The following is a 17,487-nucleotide window of genomic DNA, read 5'->3' as shown; positions in this document are numbered from 1 at the left end:
CTGTGACCTCTGCGGGCTGCCGTATCCTCATGTGAGCTCCTCAACCTTCCCATACACCCACGCTGCTTTTTCTGCCTCCTTCATAGAAAGTTGTCCATATTAGCAGATGAACCAGAGCAGCTAATCCAGCTGTTTACCCTTCATAACCTGTCAGGGTCATTACTCCCTGGATCAAGGCACAATGTGCTGGTCCTATGGATGATTTACACTCATTTAAATCTGAGCTTGGCTTAGCCCCGTGATCAGGTTTAGTTGTTCACGTGTGAGTCCTATTGTGTGTGCTCAAAGGTTTTGAAAGTTTCTGTACTAATGCCCGAAGTATACTTTTTCAATACTATATACAATATACTTTGTCTCATTGTCCACCTGATGAATTTAAGTCCAATATTCATACTAATTTTAGCCAAAACCTGAAGGACATATCTGGCTCTTTAGCTGCTAAAACCTGCACTTTTTTCACAAGGTAGCTGCTAACTTTGTCTTCTGTCTGGCAGAGTAAAGTTGTTTTATCAGAGCCTTTTTGCTGTAAACAGCTGGCTGTAAATGGGGGTTGATCGCTCTGATGAACTGAACCACAACATTAAAGTTGCAGGCCGTGGTACTGAAACAATCAGCTAAAATACTAAAATAGACCTTTAACGTTACATAGTCATTTAAACCATTGTTTACAAAAAAAAAAAAAATACTGATTATAGCAGCTTTTAAATCAGGAACCATCTGATCAAAGAAGTAAAACATGATTATGCCTCTGAGCAGACAGTTGATAGTTCTGGATATTTGGTGTTCCAGACATTGATCAATACCAACTAAGTATGAAGTCTAAGATCCAGCCCTAATCTGCTCTCCACATTAGAGGAACTCACTCTGTAGTTAGAGAGGAAAGTACATAGGAGCCCATTGTTTGTGTAGTTGAGTGTCAGCTGGAACAGCCTCCCCTGATCTCTGGCTGCAGCTGGTGTGAGGCAGCAGCAGAGCAGAGACAGAGGGAGACAGCTGGATACAAAACACTCCCTCCTCTCTCACTGCCTCGGGTAAAGCCGAGGAGCTGGAAGTGTCTGAGACCTCCCCTGCGCTCGCTCAAGAAGCAAAACACTGAGGGGCAATGCAAGCAAGTAAAGCTGCTCAACTGTGGCCTTTCTAAAGAGGCGACCAGTGGCAGGATACACTTGTAGTGGTATAAAATGGGGGGAAGGAAGGAAGGGAAATGAGGTGAAGGGTTATAGCGTAATCTTGGGGGCTGGAGGCTCAGTTCACGTGTACAGCAGACTTCTGTTGCATGGATGCCTACAGGGAGGGTTGGGTGCTATAAACACTGGCTTGTCATTCACAGGGAGGACAGAAGAAGAGGTTTTAGCCCATAGAGGGTGTGACAGCTTTTAAAGACTGGTTTGGTCGGTTTACTGCTTAGGAACAAAACAAAAAAAACAGCCTTGCAGCACAGCAAGGCGGTGAGAAAATGCAGCAGAGTGGCAGAGCTCTGCAGCAGGAGGGCATTTCTAAAAACAGATCATTTATTCATAATTAGCTACCGTCATGACTGATTGCAGCCCTGCATTCATTCCAACAGGCTCAGAAAAGAAAAGAAAAACTGGGACTCTACAGTGATCTAACTATAAGCTGCTTCCCTGAATGTTCCCCAGATAAACAGTTTTAAGCCATTTATATGTGGAGAATGCCTTTATGCATTCCAGTTGTCTAAGACCACCATCCTAAGCCACAGACACACACAGCGTGTTCTTCTGAGTCATAAAAAGTAAATGAGAGTTTAGGTAATGTGGCCGTTTTTCCTCTGTGAGTGGTGATACTTTCTTCAAACCCCATTTCATTAATTGAACTGGCTCAACAGACGGCTCAGTTTCCTAATTTAATGGATTTGGATTTAAATTCTGTTTTTCCTGCACTAAGAGATGAGTTTTTTTCCCCTTTGATTTTCCTGAGAAGTTTCAAAAGTCTGTGATATTCTTTTTAATAAATATCACACAAATTATTCAAATGCTGATTTTTTTTAATTCAAATAAATGCAATTATACAAATGACTAAGAACCAGCTTAACAACAGTTGTTTACTATATATTACATGCTTTTCAAATACATAAAAATGCTTTTAAAAAAAAGAAAAGAAAAAAGACAACCAGTGTATGTACAATACCAACATTTACATACAGCTTCATTCTCAGAGAAATTGGGAGCACCAGTCCATGATTTCCAGCATGGATGAAATAACCATGTTAAAAAAAAAAAAAAAACTAAACGAAACTAAACTCGATTTTTCTGTCTTCCTGCAGCTACTGATCAGATGTGGCAGTAATCTCATAGTTGGTGACTTCAGGTAATACTCAAACGGTGTGACTCAGAAGTATTTGGCTCAGTTGTGTTGTAGGTATTGACAGTGAGATAGACTGAATACTCTGGAAATGACAAACAAGAGCACAGGAAGCACAGTGGTAGTTTGAAGCAATGCTGTGTGATAAAATGGATCTGGTGACTGTAGAGTGTTCCAGGAAGTAGCCGTCGTTTTGTTTTTTTTTTTATTTTGTGACTCATTTTGAATGAGTTCAATCCTTCATTTTGATCATGTCCTTATCAAGTTTTGTCTGATCCTTCATGGTTACAGTGTTCATACGTGTGTGTGTGTGAGCAGCAGAGCAGGATGAGTCATTCTCGTTGTTCATTACAGCTCAGTATCCTCTTACAGAGACAGTCCCGGTCCCTTGGTTTGTGAAGTTGGCATCTCTACAGAGAAACACTGGAGGAGTTTAGTCCACATTCCCTTTGGCTATACCACTCAGTCCACAGCAGGTAACTGGTATAGTTTCAGTGCACAAGTGCCACCACCACAAACACTCGCAATCCACACACGTAGACGCTCCCGTGGGGTTTTGTTATGATTTTAACACAAGAATGGGGGTCAGTTTGGCAACTGCGTTCACGACAACAGAGGTTAAGAAGACTTCATTTTGTTACACGCTGAATTCCACGTTCAGTTCCTTCATTCTTTGGATCCCCCTTATAGAAAAAACAGGTAAGTGCAGTCTAAGGCACAATGACAACTTGTCAAGGTGAAAAATTCATACAGCACAACGACACACAGGCAACTACACTATTGTTCCCGGTTTCGAGTCTTCGTGCCAGTAAATCTGGTCTTCTGGGTCCATGTTAGTGTGCATTTGGTTGCTGACATCTAAGTAGGATCTGTAACAAACACACAAGATTGAAACACATTAGACAAGCGGCAAACTGAATGTATCTGGTGACTGGTTGACCATGAGTTTGGAATGAATTAACCCTGGGCTGCGATAATCCAGCTCTGTATGAAGATCAGGAGCTAAACTAAAAGCAGAAATGTAAAGAAAGGCATTAATGTAAGTTACCACGTGTGTTTCAGGCATGTTAATGTTAAACTCAGTTTCAAACCCAGGGTCAAACATTCTCACCCGACAAAACAGCAGATGCACACAGACAGTATACACACGCATAGCCTTCAAATGCAACAATATTCAGGGGTCACATTTTCCCTCTGCCACACAAGTGCTCTCCCACCACCACAAGACACCCGGGAAATACAACCAATATCAAGATGATTCAAATAAAATGATTTGGAGCGTTCTGTCAGTCCCTGCCACGTTTAAAGAAACATCACCATCACCATGATAACCAACCACGTGGGGAAGTTTTACATTCTCGTCTCTCACCCTTTCTCCTGTGCTGTAACTTTGATTATTGGCGGGGGGGAGGTTAATTTTCCTGGTCTGTAGCATAGGCAACAGCACCCCGCCTCTCTAAAGGCCCCGCAGGGCACGCCATCTTATCACGACTCCGCCACTCAAACTCTGGGGGGCATCTGCACGGGAGAGGGGGCAAAGGTCAAGGGTGAATGGTAGCACATGGGCAGGGAGCCTCCGCATGGGCCAAGAAGAAGGCAAACAGCAGAGGAAAAACGACAAACTGGAAAAAAACCAAAAAACAATACGAGCAGCGAAGGCACACTGCAGAGAAATGTGACCGCTGGATGGCAATATGCTTGCCGGAAGAGGAAGTCGGGCAGGCATGTTTTTTTAAAGAAGCCATGCAGTTACCTTATCATACATAACAGAGGACGATCAGCAAAACATCTTAAAACATCAACAAGCAGGCTGTGGAGTCACACGGCGGACAAACTGAAGAAAGCAAACGCACGGGCTCCAGCCATCGCTGTTTACTTACTATGAGCTACCTTTAGCAAAGGACACCTTATTGAGCCTGTGTCCTCTGGAGGATTGTGGCTGCACGGGGCTGGAGGGCACCTGTCTGACCCGACAGCCAGGGGAGTAGGAGGAGGAGGAGGAGGAGGAGGGAAAGGAGGAGGAAGGCAGGGAGGAGGTGGAGGAGGAAGAACTAGCAGGGAAAAAGGCACAGCGCCTCCGGCCATCAGGGCTGTGCCAGGGGCCCTTTAAAAGCTGGGAGGCACCATATCTATAAGAAAGCAGGGCCCGGTGGACAGTTAAGGAGAAGAGGAGAACCGTTCTTAAGCTCTGAGGAAGACGTGACTGCTGGCTGCACAGATCCTATAATCCTACTGCTGAACCAGGCTGTCACGTAGAGACGTTTGTGGACTGTGGTTTCATAACTTAAAGGTGAAGTTAAAGAAAAGGTAAAACTGGCTACACATTAGTCCATAGAAGGGTTGCATGTAAGGGATAACAAAACCAAACAGCAGCTTATATTTCCTGTAGCCATTCATTCCAGGTAATTAAACTCTAGCACTTAGCTGTGGGGATAAAGGGGATCAGGGAGTGGCTTATTGGATAAAGAGCTGAGTTGAAGCCAAGGTTTTTTTTTTTCCTCACCTGCTGTGGGTGGAGTGGCTATAGGATGCTGTGCTGTAAGAGTAGGATGGTGGCACATGCACAGGCATGTCATACTCCAACATACCACCACTCATGGGGTTGTGCCAGTTTCCAGTGGAGGACGCTGAGGACACTGGAGAAAGAAACAGTACAAGTTAGTGATGACCCACATACAGTACATGTGAAACTACAACATAATGCACCAGAGACTGTGATATACGTGGTGTAGCGGTCTGACCTGATGAGTAGGAGATGTTTCTGCTGTTGTGGCTGTAGGGTGCAGGTGTGGTCTGATAACCCAGGCTCTGCTGGGAGCCTCTGTCATAGTCATAGTTGTATGCGGCTTGTTTGTGTGCAGCGTTGCGATGGTACCAGCCTCTCAAGTGTTCAGCCACCAAAGCCTTCTGGATGTTCTTGCTGACCTGCTCGTTGTTGCGGGGCGCTTGGCGGTTCCTGGGTGGCCGCAGCGTGGCGTACGGGTTCTGTGACATGCAGTCTACCTCGTCGTTGCCATAGTGACTGTGCATGTCGTGGTTGTGATAGACTGTCGGAGCAAGGTGGTAGGAGGGATTGACGTTATAGTGTCCCTCCATCTCGTTGTCGTACATGTAGACTCCGTTGGAGTAAGGCTCTGGCTCTGTGTAGCTGGGGTAGCCTGTGACGTAGTAAGCTGTTGTGGTGGGTCGAGCCCGCGGCTGGTAGGTGTAGCAGCGGGTGTCTGGCTGAGCCAGGTTGGGCATGCTGCCCGTGTTGGCGTACAAGTCTTTTCTGTGGCGGCCACGTGCTCTGCGCCTGTGGGTGTGGTTACCGGGAACACTGTACTCCACACTGGACTGGCTTGTGTAGGAGGAGCCGTCGTCGAGGACCTCGGTGCTGTTGCTGCGTCGGGGTTGAGAGAAGGTACAGGTTTGGACAGGAGGTTCGGTCTCTGTCAGAAACTGAGACTGGGACTCCAGACTCCCGCTGCGCTGGCGGAAATGCTGCGGAACATCTTCTGATCTGCAATTGGAAAATATCTGTTTTCACTCACATACACACCAAAAGACACAAGAGCTGCTGACACAGGAAATATTCATGAGAAAAAAAAATACGTAAAGAAACACACAGTCCGTCTCTGAGGCCTTACCTGAGCTGGGTGCTGCTGTAGGCATTGCGGGTGAGGAGGGGGGTGGGGGGCATGCTGCGGGCATCACGTGGCTGTCTGGAAGCCGGTTTAAAAGGGCTGCTGTGGCTTGATAAGGCATCGCGGTGACTGTAGTGAAGCGATTCCTGGACTTGGCCGTAATTTAATCTGGAACACCGATAAGAACAATGTTTTCAGGGCATTCGCCTCTTCAGGCCAGAGATTTTGAAATCAAGATAAACACCTCTACCCTCGCTTAACTTGCTCTCGAAACTGATGGTGGAGGGGAAAAAAACACTTTGCATGTGCTTGAATGCTGCACTTTAGTCATCACGTACACCTGAATGACTGTAATTTCATAGTTCATTGATCTTTCTTTTCATGCAACAAGTGTTCCGACTGTTTAAAAATGAGCTTAAAACTCTGAAGCTGAGGGGCAACACATCACCCGTATCATTCTGTAAACAGCTGTGAAGTAAAAACTACGTTTCCAGAGCCACTTTCCTGTTTCCCTTTTCCTCTCTCCCCCCTCAACTTGGAATTGTTGTCTGCTCCTTCACAGGCAGCGACATGTTCTTCTCCATCTATTTTTAAAGCCAATGCTTTTGGGCTGATAAGAAGGGGGACTGTTGGAGAGGCAGGAGGAGGAGGGAGGAGGTGACTGGCAGGAATGTAGCTCTGGATCTGCTCTACAGGTCTGTACTAGCTCCATGCTTAGGGCCTCAAGTCAGATGCACAGTGGAAATTAAAAACATGAATATGCTCCATTGGTGTCAGTGCAAGCTGTATACCTGCTGTCTGTATGCTGGTCATTGGCAGAGACCCGTCTGTCTTGGTTGTAGTGAATGTCCAGAGTCTCTGCATGGTGGGGTCTTGGGGAATACTGCACTGATCTGGACCGCTGCCTCTGGGAACCGAGCTCATCATCTTGGAGATAAAAGAAAGAACTTGAGTAAAACTAATCTATAATGGAGAAATAGGGAGAGGAGGGTGTAAACCCATGCACACTGATTTATTACTGGACACTCACCATCATCCAGAGTGAGGCTGTCAGATAGAGAGCTAAGGTCTGAAGGGTTGACATCATCTGAGAGCAGAACAGAGAAATGGTCCTTAGAGATGATTCTTCTCATAGACAGTGACTGTATGTTTGAATCAGTGACCATTTATTAATGAATGTGTGGTTGTTTGTGATGTCTGTGAGTACCTGCTAAGATCAGTGACGCTCTCTGGGTGGGCTTCTTTCCCTTCTTGATCCTGTAGGCGTTGATCTCCCTCTCAATTTCCTCCAGCTTCCTCCTTGCATCCAGAAAGTTGTTTCTCCTCTTCTTCTTCACCGTCTTGCAGAGGTCGCCCTCGCTGGCTAACTTGATGGCTGCTTCCACGATCTTCTGCTGCAAGGCAAACATGCTCTCCAGATTCCTCAGATGTGGGTCCTGTAGGAAAACACAAAAACACACACACACACTTAGCAGGGAATTTCCCAAAAACACAGCAGATCCTGTCAACAGCAGTCCTCTGAACAAAGACACAGACTTCAAACATGTGAAAAGACACAACATGGAATTTTTCTGAAAACATTCACTATGTGCTCACATATTCTTATTCACATTTATATTCTCATCCATGCTCCAGGTACAACTCACAACAAAGGTTTCCATTCAAAACATCCACTGCAAGCCTCACAACATGTTAAACTCTTAATCCTCACTTCAGAGTCAAACAATCTGAATGATCTCCAGGTAAACAAACACTTTGCAAAGTTACATAAGAGGTAAACGCAACTCCACTAACCTCATCATAAGGGAAGAGGTCGTCCAGCTTGAAGGCCGTCCCAACACGCCGGCGAACTTGGGGAGCCTTCTCACCTGTGGCCAAGGGATACTCTTTAGGTAATCTGCCTGTAAGCTCCTGCAAATAAGAACAACCAGCAGTCAGCTGACAGTCTGGAGACTTTACACATCATAGCAAAATGACAGAGTGAGAGAGACACTCACAGCTTCTCTCATGCAGATCTTTTTCAGTTCCTCAAGTTTCTGCGTAAGTGTGTCTTGAAGCTCCTTTTCTTTCTTTTTTAACTCAGCTATTTTCTCTTTCTTCTGCTCCTCGTTGACTTCAGAGTCAGCAGAACCTGGAATAAGAACATGTCTGATTAACTTAAAGTCATAGCCATAAATCATCATTCATTAATCTGATGTGGCACAGAAGCCATTAACTGATTAACTCTCTGCTTACCGGCTGAGATGAGGCTTCCGTTGCTGGCCATGATAAGCTGGTCTTTGCTCTCAGTGCTGGAGAGTTTACTGATCCGTGGGGCGCAGATCTCTGTGAGGTCCACAGCGATGTCTCCTGAGCTCCTGGTTGTAGTCATCTTCAACTGTAGGAGAGGGAAAGAGTCAGTTACGAGAAGAAGAGGAGGAGAGAAACGTGTGGCGTAGGGAGGACTGTGAGTATTTCATTTTAATGGTAGCACACTGTGATAGCGGCTGCTTCATTTGCATGCCTGGTACTAGAAGCGCACCACTCTCTCATCAATCAGTGTGCGCTCTATTCCTGGATGAACACTGACACACCATCTGCCTTTGAGGAAGACAGAGGCTGAATAACCTCATTTGACTGCAGCCACACACGCTCATCCGTCTCCACCACAAAATGCACAACACACACCACTAATACTTTGTAATAGCCCTGATGCTCACAAAATATGCATCATAAACACAAATACAGTAAGCACAAGTGTATCTTCAGAGCTCTGGGACAAGTTTTAACACTCACACAAGAACCTCAGCTGTGAAGACACTGTGCCTTTTCCTGTTTATTCTCAATGCCGCGGTCATAAGTATTATACTTTGATAGTTTTCTTTGAGTTGAGAGCATTTCCTCTTAAGCCACAGAGAAACCAAAAATAAGCATAATAATAAGCATAATAATAGGCTCTACTTATAACTATAACATTCTGAATATGAGCAATTACATTGTAAGCTCTTTTGTATTTTCAATTGCAAATACCTAATCCCTGTTATTCCCAATAGGTAATAGGAATTCTATTCCTATTAAACCAAGGACCTGACAACCCAACATAAAGCCGACCAGCAAGGGACCCATTTATATTAAACCTATAGGCCTGTCACATCCCTTTGTAAAGTTTTTTTGCACAAGTAACACCCATGGGACACGGATCAGGCGGTTCATCATGTGGTGAACAGTCACTGTTACACCAGGCTGTGACACTTGCACAATAACTTGTTAAATAGAATTTCAGTTCACATTAAAACTGAAAGAAAATGACAGGCTTGGTGTGTTTTAATCTGTCTACAGGCCACTCAGTTTACAGCCTGATGAAAACAAGTCAACACTATAGCTCGTACTGAAGTTAATTTGATGGTGGTAAATGTTATCGGCCAAAATGAAGTCACTACAAACTTCTAACAACACACACACACACACACGCACACGCACACACACACACACACACACACACACACACACACACACACACACACACACCCTGATCTGCAGGTGGGTCACTTGACACAAGGCGAGCTCTCTACAAACATCTAGCATCAGGAGTATTAGACAGTTCCTTACTAAATTTGAATAGAGAGAACAGTGACTTACTTTGCTTTGCTTTCTGTCCAGGTAGAACTGGTGCTGACTGATGGCCATCACCCAGATGGTTTTAATCAGAGAGTGGCTGGCATACCATGTGTGAATAACCACACCAGTCTGTCCAAAAGTTCGCTTGGTCACTGTTCTGTGGAAGATAATAAGACAGACATTCAGTACAGCCAATACGGGAAGCAAATCTGTTCAATAGCTACAGACAACAACACTAAAGACTGATGGAAGCTAAACAAGGTTTTCATTAAGATCAAAAACTAAGTTAAGCACAGATTAGAAAAGAATTCTTATAAAATCTTTATCCAATTAAACTTGTGGGAGTTTGTGTAGTAATTTACTGTAGAGGAGATGAGCAGTGACATCAAACTCATTTTGAAACAGACAGTGGGATTTAATGACAGCTTTGGAGGCTGGAAGTGCCTCATTAAAGCTGTGAGGGGAGCACAGATCTTATGACAACCTCTGAATAATAAAGTGGCCCATGAACAGTAGGAAAGCACTCATTTAACAGACAGGTTACAGCCATTAACATGGTGTCCTAAATGGGCCAGAGGCTGCAGATGCCCTTCACAGTGTGTAAGCTGTAGGACATCAGTAGCGAGAGAGCAGTGGCTAAAATGGGAACACTTCAAAAACAGGGAAAGTACCTATTAAGATCAGTTAAGATAAATTGAGTGTTTTGGCTTCTCTGACCTGTGGGGGTCGTTCACTTCCACTGCAAATTTCTTCTCACGGAAATACAAATTCTCCAATTGCTTCCAGTGAAACAACTGCAGAGAGAAAGGAGACAGTTTGGCAGAGAGGAGGAAGGAAAGAGGAGAGAGACATTACACATTGCTGAGTAAACAAGCCAACACACTACTGACTGAAATGTGGATTTACTGCACATTAACAGAAAAGTAATTTGATACACAAAGGCTGTAAAATACCCATCTGTATCAATGTGCTCAGAAAAGCTCAAAGCTTCAAACACGAGGGGGATCAATCTCACCAAAAGACAACACAACGGGCAGGCAGGTACTGGCTTTGTTTCTGCCATAGCAGCCTGCATTTTAGCACAGTTTTCTTTTCTGGTCAACTTGCAGCATTAGTAGAAAACAGCATACGAGCTGAAGCCGTGACGGGGGCTCAGAGGGCCAGCCAGTCAGGTGTAAGTTCAGGCTAACACAGGAGCAATTATAATGCTGCTGCAACTGCAGGGAGTGAAATCGTGCCAGGCGGCAGGCCAGCTTCTCATTTCATTCTGCTGTGGAGGAAAACAGAGGCAGGACTTCTCTGTGTCAGAATGAAACATCTGTTCCACTGATACTATGCTCACTGAACAGATCTGGAGCCACTTGCCTGAGAACAGCCGTTCCCTGCTCTCATTTTGGAAAAACAATAAGACGCTGCACAGCACTCGGACTGAGATTAATGTAGGAGAACATTTCTAAAAACCGTTTGCCCGATACCAACCTTAATGGTAACAACCTAAAACACTGAGAAATTGTGCTCTACACAATTGTGCCTCCACTTCCACTGAGACAAACATTCTTAATGGACATAATTTATACGCAGCGAGCCTACTACAGCACATTACATATCTTCCTTTACAAAAATTTGACCTGTCACAGGGTGACAGTGTGCCTCTATCACAGAAAGCAGGTACAACACCACACCAGAGTTTAGCGGAGCATGTGAGGTAAACCATAAAAACCTACTGAATTTTATATGAATTTAAAACAGTTTGACAGGTAAAAGGTGGACATAATACAAGGGCTTACCGTTAAGGTTTTTGCGCTTATCAAATCCCTGCTGAATTCTCTTGAGTTTGTATTGAATCCTTGGACTGAGTTTCCCACAGGGCTAGAGCTTCCTCGAACAATACTCTCTCTTGTCTGTTCTCAGGGAGTCAGATAGGTGTTGCAAGAGTTTCAGCTGAGCTGGCCACACCCCTTTAACCACCCCCCCTCCTCTGACATCACGGACACCTCACACTGCCTTCAAGGCTTCGTACTGCTCTGCACCGCTCTCCCTCTCTCTCATACACAGCTCCCTTCCTTTTTTTTTTTTTTTGCCAGACCAGATCAGCAGGTTGTACATGACTATTTACTCGGCCAGGTTTTTTTCCTTGACATTTCACCTACGCTCTGCATCCCGTCACTCACAGATAAGCCATCAGCCCTACACAGACTTTGAATACTCCACTTCCATCAGGGAAGCTCTCTGCTTTTCATGTTATAAACATCACACAAAGCACTGCTGTGTGGCTGAATCCACTATAACCATCTCCCTCACCAGGCAAACATGTTAGGAATCTGCCACTCTGGTCTAATCATTAATAGCAAGGGCTCCTCACCAGGCAGAAAACACTAAATGAAATACATTTGACTATACTAGCCAACAAGCTCGATACCCCAGAGTTTCATAGATTTTATATGTTAACACTTCTGTATCATACTGCTTTTGTCCATTAAGACAATACATGCAATTGTTTGGTTTCTAGTGTACAAACAGTCTTAATGATTGCAGGCATGGTGGAGCACTCTACATGCTGTTCCAGCCAAGACTGCACTCCTTATCAATTACACAGTCCATCTGCCAGTGAAACAAAGAGCACGGTACTTAATGAACAATGGGGACCAGCAAGTAGGACGCATCCAAAAACCTCATCCCAATTCACATCCCTTAGTCGCTATCACTTAGCATCATTTACATTGGAACCAAAGATAACAAAGGTCCAGGCGATGAACACACTTTCACTGGATCATGCCTCCTATTAGAGAAACCCCACACCTGTGTGACAGCCCACAGATGAAACTAATAGTTGAAGCCACGGTCAAAATATGTCAAGGATGTGACACACCTCAAACTCGACAATCACAAGACTCCCAAGTAGTCCTCTTCAAGAGGAACCGGTCCGAAAAAATCATTCTGCACACAAGCAAGTTGACACAGCCACAACACAACTCCAAGGTAGAGAAAACAAAAGTGACTGTTTTCTTTAAACCACCAGCTTAACAGTACAATCATGAACTGAGTGAACACACAGAATTTCTGTATCTCCAGCATTTACATCTCCCTTGTTTTTGCCAAATGTCTCATTACAAGCATGTGGAAGTGTGCCAGAAATGCCTGTGGTTTCAGATGGGATCAGGGTGTTCAGATCCAGCTCACACCGACAACCCAAGGACCCCCGGGGCCTCGAGTCCACAAAAACGTACACGGATGAAAATGTGTCAAAGGCTCTGACTCACGCCTGCACAGAAAAAGATCTGCCCCACCCGTCACATAACACGTCACATACCGGCTCTGGCTGGTTGGCAACACTGTACGTTTCTAAAACATGACACAGAGCTTCAAGTTGTGAAAACCTGGCAACAGGAAGACACCAGGAGGAGCTGTATTCTGTTCTGATTCATGATAGGGTGAGTCTGATCAAAAGAAAAGTCATATAAACTTCCTTATAACTTTATTTTTGCTGAGAAGCTTTACTATCTTTTCAGGTCTTTCATATCATGTCATTAAAGCTGTCGCTATCACCCTTAATAAACTGAAGATTTATTTTGGTTCTGCTGGTTCATCATATATGTGGACCAACACGTGGTCTTAAAGAGGGTCCCCTTACCCTTTGGGAAAGAGCCCAAGTGACACAGACACAGGAGGAGAGACAGAAACGTCTCCTGGTTTAATTCAAGGAAGAATCAAGTCTTGACTTGCCATCTGCTTCAGTCCCATCACACTGTTGTGGTCTTCCATTTGTGTTCCTCATACTGAATAATTTGTAATGAACTAATCCTCTTCCTAAATAAAACATTTTTGTTTTCTTAAAGCATCTTCTTTTTTCCTTAGTACCATCCAAATCTTTGGAATACATCATCTTTTCCTTTTAACAACAGACTGCTTACATAAACTGCATCTATACATAAAGGAAATGAGAGGGTGTTCACATTACTAAAAATGGCATTTCTCTTAAGCACAGTAGGAGGAGCACGCTTTTGACTTCCAGGATATTCATTAAGGAGGGATGAAACTGGCATGCATGCTGAGAAGATAGTGTGAGGTTAAACTATTGAAACATCTTTAAATGACAGTTACAAACTTAAAAAAAATATATGTATTTAAAATATAATGCGCAACTGCTGACCTCCCACCAGTACCACCTCTGAATCCAGCCCCCTGCCCCCTACACAGATAACTACTTTGTATTGTTTGATCTATTGTGTTCCCTCCAAGGCACGAACACACACATAGATTACCATAATGAATGCAGCAAGCTGAGAGGGGCAGGGCAGAGGGCAAGGAGGGATGGGCTCGGTTGAATACAGGAACTGTGAACTAAGACAGGAAGCACTATCAATATTCACCAGATACAGAAGACTCCCTTCAAGGCAAAAGGAAAGAAGCCATACACTTCCAATTATCAGCACGAGTAACAAAAAAGGTCATTTAAAAAGGCAACATTTTTCCCACAACAGGAAACTCTTGTGAGGTTCCCCATGTGACAGTCCCCTCCTTGTGCGGAGGAGCTGGAGAAGGCAGAGTCTAGTTTTGATAAACCCTCCCAGCACCCAAACACCCTCACTGCTGTCCCCCCCAACTCCAAACATGCACCCACCCACCCGGCTGGCAGAGTGCCAACCCAAGTCCCAGAGGCCCACAGCTCCCCACAGAGCACCATAATTACATCTTCCACATGGAGGGTTGGGGAGAGACAAACTGTGGCTGTGCCCATTAATGCCTCGGAGTTCAGTGTAACAGCACACCCTGCTATGTCAACAGGTTCCTGTCATATAACAACTATGACGAGTCTAATGAAAGAGACTGGGGAGAAATGCTCAGTTGGGACACTATTAAATAACACCTCTCAAACAATGGGAAGGTGATCCCAGGCACAAGAGCGCGCTCAAAAACTGTGTTACAGGAGCAGTTTATTTTTGTTTATGTACCATAACAGGCACATGATGGGTCCCCTACAGACCAGATAAACACCTTTAGATCCAACATAAATCTATAAAGTAGCATCTGACAGTTTATTCATGCTAACTTAGGGCTTAGGCTTATTGTATGTCCTTGCATAGCATACTATCCAAATGCTAGCTTTTATAACCAAAAAGAGTTGTTGTTTTATAATCCCTATGACATTTAATTCAACTGTTGCTAATACTGGTCCTTACTCTATTTGCTCTTAAACCCTGAGCCTCGACTGCACACAACACATACTGTACTGATACTCCAAAATATTTTCTCCATCTGTGTTCCTCTTTCTCTTGACTGGCATGGGAACCACAGCCTTAATTACAGCTATTTACAGTTTGGATGGATCATTAACCAGCTAACAAGAAACATGAGGCTGAAAGCTGAGATTTCAACTGGTAATTTAAGTTTTTCAGTAGTTTTTAATAAGAACCACTTCCACAAATAGCTAAAAACAACTTAAAAAATAAAAAAGTTTAGTTTTAGTATTAAGTGTCACTTTGTAAGTAAACCAGGTCAAGTTTATTTATATAGCCCACACCCCAAGTTGATCCCAGAGGGCTTTACAACATGTACAGTATATGAAACCCTTAATCCTTAGATCTTTGACGTGGATAAGGAAAAACTACACACACACACAAAAACAACAAGCAGGAAAATGTGTCTCAATTTGTGATTTTGATTAGAAAAGATAGCTTTTCAAATGAAAACTAAGGCAGTTAAGAAAAATACAGCAGCTGTAAAAAGAGGTCAACTTACCTTTCTTGGTTTCAGCTTATCCTGCAAATCGTATTGGCTAATGCCTTTGTAGCTGACTCCCAGCCACCACGGTATTCCTTGCTTGTCCTGCATGAAAGAACACGCACACACCACACCACCACTCATTAGAGGTAGCTTTATTGGTGGGAGTTTGAAAAAAAAAAAGAGGGGTAAGCAATTACCCCATTAGGCTCACAGCATTAGCAACACAAGAAGAGATCAAATACATTAAAGGCCTTAAAATCTCTGCAGGCCTGACTGAGTCATTTTAACGCCACTGTTTGATCTCCTCAGACACCTTGATTTAATAGGGCTTGGTAGGGAAAGTGAGCAGACGCAAGTAAAAGCTGAGAAAGTTGGAGGAATCGGTTAAATCATGCTAAACTAAACATGTGCAGCAATGACTGAGTGGATTCCTGATTTAAGTCTTTTGAATTATTTAATGTTTTAGACTAAGCCAGTCCTATTCTCTACTTTCCCACCCAAGCAGACAGAGTATGTGTGTTTCTTTAGCTGCTGGACAGATTATAAACTGGAAATGGTCTCAAGATTCAAGAATCAAATAAACTGTTAGAATCTAAGTGAATAAAGGTTAGATTGATGTGTTAGTTTAGATGCAAAATAAGAGGTGAAGACAGCATGCTGACTGAAGCTTCTCCAAAGGTTAAGCTACTGTATGACTCTACTGTTACCTTCACTGGGTAATAATGGACTCCATATGTCGGCAAGGACTCCACCAGGGCCAGATACCTTCAGAGGAAGAGGAACAGGTTAACAGGAATTCAGCCACTTACACTTCATCACTGTCAACTAGTGGCTGTTGTACAACAGACAGAGTGGGATTTAAGCTACAGTCATTGAGAAGCCACAGTCATTTTCAGTGGCAAGCTGATCGATTTGTCTCAGGGCTGTGACAGAGGGAGGGAGAGTCCATTGATCAGTTCAAGGGCACAAATCATCCGACAGTAAATGACCCAGGGTTGCTCTGAGTTACAGTCCCGGGAAAAACACAGTGGAGGACTGACATCCTCCCAAGGCTGGCCGACTGCCTACTCTAAGAGCACCTCTTCTAATTAATGACACATTCTGGCATGGTGACAGCCACCTCTTATAACAACAGCCAGTGCAGGCACATGAGGTTAAAGAGGAAGGCCTGGTGTAGAAGAACTGTGGATACAGAGGCAGTAATGAATAAGGGGCAGTTGAGTTTGACTCAAAACTCGTTTTTAAAAACCATAAAGATACTGTATTTATTTTCACAACTTACTGTACAATGGCTTGTCCTCTGGTCAGTCCCTTCAGTTTCTTGTAGCGTTCAATCACTTTGTCCTCACTGCAAACGGATAGATAAAACATTTAATGAATAATCCATCAAGTGTTACACATTCCAGCCACAGAGGGATTGTTGTGAGAGGGCCCTTTATTTGACACACATTCTGTGTGCTCATGCAGAAAATGCAGTCTGGCCTACTGGCCTGCTGATGGCTCTCATCCTCCTCTCCTGCAAATGCATCCCATTTACTTCCCACTGTAATCATCCTTTTTAATAGCAGAGCGAGACTGCAAACTCACTGTGGCTTAACAGACAGAAAAAGACAGACAGAGACAGACGTGCACATGTACTCTCCCATGCACCATAGGACTATAATTTTAATTTGGATATTAAACTCAGTGTAGCCGCTTCAGAGGCTGCAGCAGCCTTAGATGATTATTAAACCGGGAAGAGGAGGGGCAGGTAGAGGAGCAAAAACAGCAGAGTGGAGGGAAGAGACAAACAGCAATCCTTCAGTCAGTCAGTGGCTGTCAGCACTTCCCTGTGCTCTCTCAGGGCTAACGGGCAAACATAATTAACACAACCCAGGCATTAATTAGTCACCACATCAGAGGCAAAACTGTCTGCCAAATACCAGGCAGGTCTGCATGCACCTTACAGCCTAAACTACTCTCCTGGGGAAACTGCTTTGTATAAGTATGCGTTACTGACCACTGAGGTGATCTGAGAGCTTAATGGTAAGAATATACTGTGAAGAAGGACTGTGGTACTGGTCGAACCAGAAGTATCTGTAAAGCTGCATGTGATCTCCAAAGACTGTAGAACAACACATTTGGTCTTTGCAAACAGAACTGATGTAGGTGTTTATTGGCATATAGAGCGTAGAAGTGAGATCCAATCACAAGTCGTCAGTCGAGACACACGTAGAGA

General features: G+C 44.0%; 1 protein-coding gene across 3 annotated transcripts in view; it reads right to left on the bottom strand.

The window, feature by feature from the left end:
- Positions 1-2,481: 2,481 nt before the first annotated feature.
- frmd4ba (FERM domain containing 4Ba) overlaps positions 2,482-17,487 on the bottom strand; it is a 42,248-nt gene continuing 27,242 nt past the window's right edge. Inside the window, exons 9-24 of one of the 3 annotated variants that reach the window (XM_041033762.1) lie at positions 16,552-16,617; positions 15,977-16,034; positions 15,285-15,371; positions 10,263-10,339; positions 9,567-9,702; positions 8,184-8,325; positions 7,946-8,079; positions 7,743-7,859; positions 7,156-7,384; positions 6,979-7,035; positions 6,740-6,875; positions 5,952-6,116; positions 5,064-5,824; positions 4,826-4,958; positions 3,692-3,840; positions 2,482-3,191 (exon numbers count right to left, since the gene is read on the bottom strand). In XM_041033762.1, the coding sequence (XP_040889696.1) occupies positions 3,735-3,840; positions 4,826-4,958; positions 5,064-5,824; positions 5,952-6,116; positions 6,740-6,875; positions 6,979-7,035; positions 7,156-7,384; positions 7,743-7,859; positions 7,946-8,079; positions 8,184-8,325; positions 9,567-9,702; positions 10,263-10,339; positions 15,285-15,371; positions 15,977-16,034; positions 16,552-16,617 (2,404 nt within the window). In that variant the 3' untranslated portion in view covers positions 2,482-3,191; positions 3,692-3,734. The other 2 variants (XM_041033763.1, XM_041033760.1) reach the window with 2 other exon arrangements.

This window comes from Toxotes jaculatrix, chromosome 3 (assembly GCF_017976425.1).
Source record: "Toxotes jaculatrix isolate fToxJac2 chromosome 3, fToxJac2.pri, whole genome shotgun sequence".
Taxonomy (NCBI): Eukaryota; Metazoa; Chordata; class Actinopteri; family Toxotidae; genus Toxotes; species Toxotes jaculatrix.
The sequence above is the reverse complement of the archived record's forward strand: the minus strand, read 5'-3'. Positions and strand labels throughout refer to the sequence as shown.